The sequence below is a fragment of the Bos indicus x Bos taurus genome, unplaced genomic scaffold, assembly GCF_003369695.1.
Source record: "Bos indicus x Bos taurus breed Angus x Brahman F1 hybrid unplaced genomic scaffold, Bos_hybrid_MaternalHap_v2.0 tig00001691_arrow_arrow_obj, whole genome shotgun sequence".
In the NCBI taxonomy this organism is placed as follows: Eukaryota; Metazoa; Chordata; class Mammalia; order Artiodactyla; family Bovidae; genus Bos; species Bos indicus x Bos taurus.
In genome coordinates, this window is record NW_020867448.1 from 1 (window position 1) to 9,957 (window position 9,957).

At 49.7% G+C, this 9,957-nt stretch overlaps 1 pseudogene and 1 gene segment (V, D, J or C); both read right to left on the reverse strand.

Annotated features, from left to right (window-relative positions):
• Positions 1-3,607: 3,607 nt before the first annotated feature.
• Positions 3,608-4,171, reverse strand: LOC113888772 (annotated as a pseudogene).
• A 4,588-nt stretch (positions 4,172-8,759) lies between these two features.
• On the reverse strand, positions 8,760-9,527 carry LOC113888764. The segment is given in 1 exon segment: positions 8,760-9,527. A coding segment is annotated over 1 exon segment (534 nt).
• Positions 9,528-9,957: the final 430 nt, after the last annotated feature.

Here is a 9,957-nt window from a genome sequence, read left to right on the forward strand (position 1 = left end):
CCTGCCTGACACTCATCACCCAGCCCTCACCAGCCACACTAATCCCTTCACCCTCCACTCCCATGCTGCTACCAGGAGAAGATCCCCTGGGCATATCCTAAGGCTCCAGGCATGTTCCCATTCCCCTGGGCAGTGAGGAGTCTGTACTGAGTCCATGCGTCCCTGGACCACTCAGGGAACTCAAACCTACTTTCTGATGCAGGCATGTAGCCAAGGTTCCCCTAAGCTGCCCTCTCCAGGGTGACTCTCAACCCCCTCTCACAACACACCCTGCTTACCATGGGCCCACAGTGCCTCCTAGAGGCCAATGGTTTCATGGATCTGTGTCTTCCATCTAAAACAGAATACATTTTCCCGCACTCCACACTTTCAACCCCTACTCACAACAACACACACACACACAACATACACACAACACACCCTCATCTGTGCTGCCTTCCCAGCCTAGATGAATTAGGGCTGATCTTTAAGTCTAGTCTTAGCCTGTGGAGGTAAAACTGTATGATCAGACATTTCTACTAAGAAGGAAATAAGTGCAGCACTAGATTCCAGAATCTGGTTCCCTAACCTTAGGGCAGGCGCATCGACACTTGAGGAATCCTTGGGCTCCCTTTCTTATTAATTCACCGACTGACAGGGTGCCTGTCACATGCAGGCTCAGCGCCTTCATGTCCACCTGAGCACATGCTTCTCGTCGTGTCTGAGGGGTGGGGGAGCAGCAAGCTGAACCGCCTCAGGCCTGTGACCCAGCTTGCTTTGAGGAGAGAAGCTGGTTGCCCAGCACCACGGATGACATGTGGGCACAAAGGAAGTGCAGACGTGGGAGGGATGTCGGGAGAGATGGCTGACCCCACGGTAAAGGAAAAATGCTCTGATTTTACGTGAGACATCCATTGCTGGGGGCTCGGTACTTCCTTGTGAAGCGGGCAGCCATTCAGTAACCGATATCTAGAAGCTCCAGACTGTATCTCACATGCACAAACCTCACATTTAGGAGGACCCTGCACTAGCTGCCATGCTCTGCTGCTGTGATTTTCAAATTCTCAATCATTTCTGAACCTGAATATCATGCACTGGTCATGAGTGGGGTGACCGTGGTGACCTCCTGATGAGCTGGTTTCCATGGAACCTGATCGCACGTCTGGGGTCTGGGTGACTAACCATTCCCTGGGCCTCAGAGACAAAAACGCAGAAACCAAAGTCAGAAGCAATGAATGAGCTCGATGTTGTAGCCAAAAAAAGCCTTGAATCGGGGCCTGGCAAGTCCACGGGATCCATACCTGTGCTCAGAATGTCTCTCTGGTCCAAGAGACAGTGAGACCCACAGTGCAGGAGACTAGTGACCAGGCCAGGCCACTACAGAAAGGGGGACTTTTCAGTTCAACTCCTGTGACTTGACGCTGGGGTCAAATCAAAGGCAAGCCTTCTCCTGACATGAAATGATCTCTCACCAAATTGCTGCTGGTGGTTGTCTGCTCAGTCCCAGCACCAGTGTGTGAGCAGGAGGCCTTGCTGTGTGCATATCACATGGGACCTCAAAGGAATTTCCCTAGGAAATGAGGACTTCCTCTCAAAATAGCATCATAAAATCATTTCAGATAATGTGTGCACAAGAAAAGAAATTTATGAAAGTGCATTAAAAAAAAAAAAAACCTTGTACCAGCAGAAAAAGCCTTTGGATGGTCATTTTTCCAAACCATCCATCTCCAGATAGGATAGTCCCTGACATGGATATGGTGCTCACATGCTTTCAAGAACTTCTTCAACCATAATACTTTCCAGGAGCAATCGCTTAAATATTTTAGCTCTGGGCTAAAGAGGACTTAAAAAAAAAAATGACGCAACAGAAATCATACTGCTGGTTGTCAGGGAAGGAGACAGGCCTGGGAATGGGGCCTCAGAGGATTTTTGGTGATGAAACGTTCTCAGCCTTTATAGGTGAACGTTCCGTGGGCACACACACATGGATTGATCAAAACCATTCATCTGTTCACTGGACAGTGTGTAATGTTACTGTATATACAGCGGACCCCTTGGACCACATGATTTTGAATTTCATGGGTCCAGTTTTTTGTGTGAATTTTTAATAGATACTAACAACAGACTTTGTTGTTCATCTGGTAAAGAATCTGCCTGCAGTGTGAGAGACCTGAGTTGGATCCCTGGGTTGGGAAGATCTGCTGGAGAAGGGAAAGACTGCCCACTCCAGTATTCTGGCCTGGAGAGAATTTATATTTCGTGAACTGTATAGTCCATGGGGTTGCAAAGAGTCAGAGCACATTGAGTGAGTTTCACTTTCACTTTTCACAGTACCACACAACTGTGGCTGGTTGAATCTGTGGATGTGAAATCATAAACAGGGTTGACTGAATTTTAAACAAATTTTACAGCAGGGTTAAGGCTGGTTCAGGGCCCCCAAACTGCACATTATCAATGTGTTAACTATAATTCATATGGAAATAAAGTTAATGTAAAAACGCCTGAGGGTAAGTTACATGCTCTGTATATCTCATGTATGGAACCGGCAAGCATAATTACTTTCTTTCCTATGACATCTGAAGTCCTCAAGTATAGGGTTTGAAGTCAAAATGTGTCCATATCTACTTTTGCACCTAGGAAGCACTAGAGGAGGCTGTCAGAGATTAGCAAAGGGAGTCAAGAAATCCAAACTCCTGTTACCTGCCAGGGAGATCATGCTTATTAAATTCTTGTGCAGCCCTGGAAGGTGGTGTCCTGACTAATATAACATGTCAACTTGACTCTGTCTTGGATATTTAGCTTTATTTTTTTGGGTGCTCCAAAGAGGGATATTTTTTGGCTCAAACGATAAAGCGTCTGCCCACATGTGGGAGACCAGGGTTCAATCCCTGGGTCGGGAAGATGCCCTGGAGAAGGAAATGGCAACCCACTCCAATATTCTTACCTAGAAAATTCCATGGATGGAGGAGCCTCGTGGGCTACAGTCCATGGAGTCGCAAAGAGTCGGACACGACTGAGCGACTTCACTTTCAACATGTGAATATGTATGTTTTAATAATAGATTAGATTAACATTTTAATTCATAAAGCAGATGACCCTCCATAATGTCAGTGGCCTTCATGGAACCAGGTGAAGAGATGAATAGACGAAAACACTGATCCTCCCCCAAGTAAGAGATAATTGTCAGCCGATGGCCTTCACACTGGACCGTTAGTCCTTCTGCTTTTGAACTTAAACATCAGCTCCCCTCAGTCTCCAGTAGCACCAGACCCGCTTGCAGCTTTTGGACTTACCAGCCTTCACAACTATGTGAGCCGATTGCTTTAAAACATTGTATGTGAGTATGTGTGTGTGTGTGTGTGTGTTCTGTGTATTATTTATTCTATGTGGGGGACAGTTTTATGGGGGCGAAGACCAAAAGTGATGAGGACAGGCTTGAATCAAATTCCTTGCTCTGAAAGCAATGACATATAAGATGTGGACAAGTCAGTTCCCCTCAGATGTATAAACAGGTAAAATAATACTTACCTAGCATGATCTTTGGGAGCATTAAAACACAGCAGAGGAAGAATTTCTGGGAGAGTCTATCAGATCTATCTAAGCCTGGAAGGGAGGCAGTCACCCTCACAACCACTTCCTGAGCTAGGGCAGAAGTGTTTTTGTCCCAGAGGCACCTGATCATGCAGGGCTGTGTCTTGGCTGCTGGCACAGAGATACACGGCTGAGTCCGTCAGCTCCAAGGAGCTCAAGTTCAGCTCAGAGTGAAGAGTCACTGAACTGTTCACCTGAGAATCGATCTGGCATGTTTCCTTTCTCATTCTCTTTCCCATTATAATACTGAATAAGGAACTGGGGGCCCTGGCCCAGGGCCTGTTGGTACCAGTATACAGAAGGTGTCCAGACTCAGGGGAACATCTCAGTATCACTTGCTGCTTTCTTGATTTGATCAGATATTTGGGGGTCTGGGTGACCCCAGAATCCACCAGACCTGTTGGGAAGGAGACAGAAGGAAGCTGAGGGCAGAGCACAGGGGAGACTCCTGCTGCAGCCCTCATCACCAGGCTTCTATCTCAGGGAGGCAAAGACATCTCAGAAGCTCCCACACTGTGTCCAGGACTCACCTGCTCCCAGGAGGCAGAGAGTCACACAGCAGAGGAGCCTGGAGCCCATGGCAGCATCAGGACCCAGGACTGCTGCTGGCTGGAGGCAGGGCTCCTGGGGTGAGTGGTGTAAAGTGCTGACCCTCCTGTTCCCTGATTGGAGCATTTGCCTATGACGTCACTGCTCTGTGTCTCTGCAGGCTGCCCTTATCCCCAGGACCCCTTGGCAGGACCCAGGGCTGGCTCCTCTGGCCTTCCCTGTCCTGACAGCCGCCAGGAAGGATAGGTGTGAGGGGAGCTTCGTCCCCTGGTCCCATGTGCCACACACTCTTGTTCTGCTCTTTTCTGACCCTGCCTGACACCCAGCCCTCAGATCACCAGATACCCCAACTTCTCCCCTCCCCTTCCCATGCTGCTCCACAGATGGGCCCCTGGGCACATCCTGAGGCTCCAGGGACGACCCCTCTTCCCTGAGCAGAGAGGAGTCTGTGCTGACTCCATGTGTCCCAGGACCACTCAGGGAACCAAATCTGCTCCCAGGTGCAGGCATGTAGCCAAGGTTCCCTTAAGCTTCCTTCTCCAGGTGACTCTCAACCCCTCCCAGGGCACCCTGCTTACCATGGAAACACAGTGCCTCCTAGTGGCCGAAGGTCCATGGTCTCATGGATTTGCAGCCTCTGTTTGAAGCAAGGTTTCAAATGTCCCACACCCTGAATACACACACACATATCTGTTCTACTGCCTTCCTAGCCTGGCTGATTAGGGTTGATCTTCAAATCCACTCTTAGCCTCTGGAGGTAGAAGACTGTATGATCTGACCGTTTTCCTAACAAGGAAATCATTGCTTCACCACTACAATGATGGTAGTTAGCTAAAATGGAAATATATGTCATAAAATAAACGCTCAGAGGATCTCAAGTGAATCTGCCTGCAAACATGTCTTCATAACTACTTCTGATTAATCAGAGGCATATATTTTCAGATTTCTATTTAAAATGTGTATTAACCTATTTATTTCCTATGAACTTGTAAAATCTTGATAAAATAAGATACGTGGAGGAAATATTTTGACTTTGAGAATTTTCTCTGAAGTAAATGGTGGAACCTGGTTCCAGTTAATTGAGATGCTAAGAAAGAGGGGCAGGAAGGAGAACACACACAGCCCCGCCTATCTCTCCTCTGGGAATGACTTCCCAAGGGACTTCGGCTGGTTTCCAATTAACTGAGGTTGTTTTGTCTTTGATGACCCCAAGAACTTGCTGAAACAAGACCGCTTACGTTTGGTTACAAGTTCCCTGTGTCATGGGAAGGGACTGACCCAGAGGAGGGCAGAGAAGTGTGTCTGGACAGAGAGGGCAGGGGAGCTGAGCCCAGGCAGTAAAGGAGGAACGACCCGCCCCTCTGGTGGGCAAGAGCAGGGAGCACTTGAGAGCTAGGCTGCAGGAGAAACTTTCAGAGAGACAGCACATCAGGTGCTGGGAGAGACAAGAGGGTCTAGATATAACTGATTTACTAATATTCTTCCCTTCGGGAGGTGTTAAGCTGATGAGGAAGAGTCAGAACTAGTCAGAACTGGATGCAGTCCGAACTGCATCCAGGGAGGTGCAAAGGAAGACAGAGACTGATGGTGGACATGAGTCTCTGAGTCCCTGGGGTCAGATCCAGGCCTGTCCAGGTCACACATCCAGGGTCACAGTGCTGGCACGTGGTCCCCAGAGCATTAGGTACCAGTTGCTAGGATCCCTGCATGGGGGCCCCTTGTCTTTTTCAACAGAGAGCAGGTGACCCTGCAGCGCTGTGGAGTAACTGCTGGCACAGAAGTACACAGATTGTCTGGGAGCGGTTGGCACACACCAGCGTGAGAGGAAAGTTCTCTGTGTTTGATCTAGAGACGTTGTACCCGTCCGGCATGTCTCCTGGCTCGCTAGTGTGCACACCAGCTGAGTAATGGATCAGCCTCAGCCCGTGTCCCAGGTCTTGTCGGTACCAGTACATGCGGTCATGACCCAGATCCTGAGTACATTTCAGTGTCCCGCTCTGTCCTCTCCTCACGACCTGGAATCTGGGGTCCTGAGTGACACCAGATGGACTGCCCCTGTGGAGAAGGAAGATCGATGTTGCAGTCACAGTGGACAGGCTTAGTGCTGGCACCCCGAAGGGGACCCTGCCCCCCAGGACTCACCTGCCTGCAGGAGACAGAAGACCACACAGCACAGGAGGCAGGGGCTTATGGCAGGGAGGGGCAGGCGGAGGGCCCTCTGGTCTGAGTATGTGGAAGAGAGGGGAGAGGGGCTTTCCATGGAGTCCTTCTGAGATGTCACTGTCCTGTCAGACCCCAGAGCCATCTGTCACTCAGGGGCCATGCCCCTTCCACCAGAGGCTCAAATCAGAAATGAACCTGAGTGAAGAGTTCACAACATGGAGACCCATCCGGCTTAATGGGCATCAGCCTCACAAGTTGTTGTAACCTTTCTATAAACAGTGTGCAATTTTATCTATACTTTATTCCGAAGTTAATCTTCATAAATGTGTATATTACTTTAATTTATCTACATATTTCTATAGCTCTGCATCTTTGGAAATTCCCTCTAGCTTCCTGCTCTCCTTTATGATATGTGTCCCAATAGGACTTCAAGGCCCATTTCTGCTTTAATTGATCACAGCCCTGAGACTGTCCTCCACCTACCATGTTTCTCTAAGTTTCTGCTCCCAACCCCATTGAAGGCTCATCAACATTTGAGGAATTGTTTGGATCTGTTCTTATCAACTCACTGACAGACAGTCCACCTGCCAAAGGCAGGTACAGCTCCTTCACGTTCACAGGAGCCCCCGCTTCCCATGTCGGGAGAGGCCTCAGGCCTGTGACCCTCCTTTCTGGGTGGAGAGAAGCTGGTTGCCCAGCACAGGATGACGGATTGGCAGTGCTGCTGGCTGGGGGCGGGGCTCCTGGGGTGAGTGGTGTAAAGTGCTGACCCTCCTGCTTCCCTGATTGGAGCATTTGCCTATGATGTCACTGCTGTGTCTATCAGGCTGCCCTTGTCCACTGGACCCCTTACCAATACGCAGGGCTGGCTCCTCTGTGCCCTTCCCTGCCCTGACAGCCCCTCAGCAAGCCTGGGTGTGAGGTGACTCGTCTCCTGGTCCCATACGCACACAACATGCCTTGTTCTCTTCTGCCTGACCCTGCCTGAATCTCATCACCAGCCACCAGGCCCTCACCAGCCACCCCAACGCCTTCACCTCTACTCCCATGCTGAGGCAGGATACAACCCCCTATGTTCATCTTGAGGTTTCAAGAATGTTCCCAGTTCCCTGGGCAGTGAGGAGTCTGTGCTGGCTCCATGTGTCCCCAGACCACTCAGGGAACTCAGACCTGCTCCCAGATGCAGGCATGATATAGACAAGGGTCTCTTAAGCTGCCCTCCCCAGGGTGACTCACACCCTCCCAGCACACACTGCTTATCATGGAACAGTGCCTCCAAGTGGCCAAAGTCAAGGGTCTCATGGATTTGCAGCGTTTGTTTAAAAGAAAGAAAGAAAGTTTAGTCACTCAGTCTTGTCCTACTCTTTGCAACCGCATGGACTGTAACCTCCCTGGCTCCGCTGTCCATGGGATTCTCCAGGCAAGTGTACTGGAGTGAGTTGCCATTTCCTTCACCAGAGGATCTTCCCGACCCAGGGATCGAACCCAGGTCTCCCTCATTGGAGGCAGATGCTTCACCACCTGAGCCACGAGGGAAGTCCTATCTGTTAAAGCAAGGGGACAAGAATTCCGGCACCCCGAACACACACACACACACATACACACACGCCTGTTCTACTGCCTTCCTCGCCTGGCTGACGGGTTGATCTTCAAATCCACTCAGCCTCTGGAGGCAGAAGACTGTATGATCCGAACTTTTTACTAAGAAAGATATAAGTGCGGCACCACGACAATGACGGTCGTTAGCTAAGATGGAAATATATGATCATAAAATAAATACTCTGAGGATCTCAAGTGAATCTGCCTACAAGCATGTATTCCATAACTACTTCTGATTAATCAGATGCATATATTTCCAGATTTTGTATTTAAATTAAGAATGATCAAATTCTAGATAATACTTTTCATAAAGAAGTTTTAGAAATATGAACTCAATTATTTCTGCACTTATAAAATCATGATATAATGGGGGTGATGCAGGATATTTTTTGACTTTGAGAAGTTTTTGATGAGCGTTCCAGGTAGTCCCAACCTGGCCTAGATTAGGTGAGCTGCTAAGGATGTCGGGAGGTGGGGGTGCATGTCGAGAACACACAAAGGCAATCTGTCCTCCTTCAGATGGGCTCACGTGAGTTTTGGGATGATAGGTGATGTTTCTCTTTGATGACTCCATACATCTTGCTGAAAACAGACCACATGGAGTGGCCACTTTAAAAGCCTCCCTGTGACTTGGGAAGGGACCTGACCCAGACGAAGGAGGTGCAGTGTAGCTGTGGTGGAGAGGGCCAGGGAGCTGATGCAGGGAGGTGTGGAGAGGAATGTCCTGCCCGCCTGGGAAAGGTGGACAAGAGCCAGCCTAGACCAGGTGAGAACCAGACTGTGGGAGAACCTCCAGAAAGCCAGAAATGAGCTGCCTGAGGTGAGACAAGTGTCTAGACGTATCTAATTTATCCAACAACCTTCCCTCCTAGGTCTCAGGCTCATGTGATGACTAGGAGTCACAGCTGGGGAAGCATCTTCCTGGTTCACATGGAGGCTGCAGAGGAAAGACAGAGATGGATGGTCCCACAAGGTCCCCAAGGCCGGGCAGTGAGGTTCGAGCCAGTCTCCCCCGCATACCCAGGGTCACACTGCAGGCACCTGGCTAACAAAGCCCTGAGGCTCCCAGTGCTAGGAGCCTGCACATGGACCCCTGTCTTTTGCACAGAGAGCAGGTGACCCTGCAGTGCCGTGGAGTAACTGCTAGCGCAGAAGTACACAGATGTCTGGGAGCGGTTGGCAGACTCCAGCATTAGAGGGAAGTTCTCTGTGCTTGATCTGGAGACGCTGTAGCCATCGGGCACATCTCTTGGCTCGCTAGTGGACACACCAGCTGAGTAATGGATCGGCCTCAGCCCGTGCCCCAGGTCTTGTCGGTACCAGTACATGCGGTCATGACCCAGATCCTGAGTACATTTCAGGGTCACGCTCTGTCCTCTCCTCACGACCTGGAATCTGGGGTCTGAGAGACACCAGCATGGACCGCCCTTGTGGAGAAGGAGGACTGATACTGCAGTCATAGCAGATAGGCTCAGTGCTGGCACCCCCGAAGGGAATCTGCCCCCCAGGACTCACCTGCCTGCAGGAAACAAAAGACCACACAGCCCAGGAGGCCAAGGCTCATGGCGGGGGCAGGGCAGGCGGAGGGCCCTCTGGTGTGTGTGTGGATGAGAGGGAAGAGGGGCTCTCCAGGGAGTCCTTCTGAGATGCCACTGTCTCTGCCTGGACCCCAGATCCAACCTGTCACTTGGGTACCAGGCCCCTTCCATCAGAGACTCAAATCAAAGATGAACTTCAGAGAGTCAATTCCTAGGCAAGTTGATAAGAAGTCCAGGGTCCCCCAGGAAGAGAAACGGGTTCAGAGTCCTCGAGAAGGCAAAAGGAGTCCAGGCCTCTCAAGGAGAAAAGAACAAACATTTTTTCTACATTGCTTTGTTTGGTCAATATAGCAAGGTATCTTGCTCGAGGACATTGCTTGTTTCTCCTTAACAAGAACCTTCTGACTAATCTTGCTATCTTAAGATGTATATTGTGGAAGTGGGTTTGGTGAGACCTTTCTATTGTCAGTTCTAATCTTGTTAATTTAAGATGTATGTTGTGAGTGGGGCTGATAAAATATATAAGACCTTGATTAGA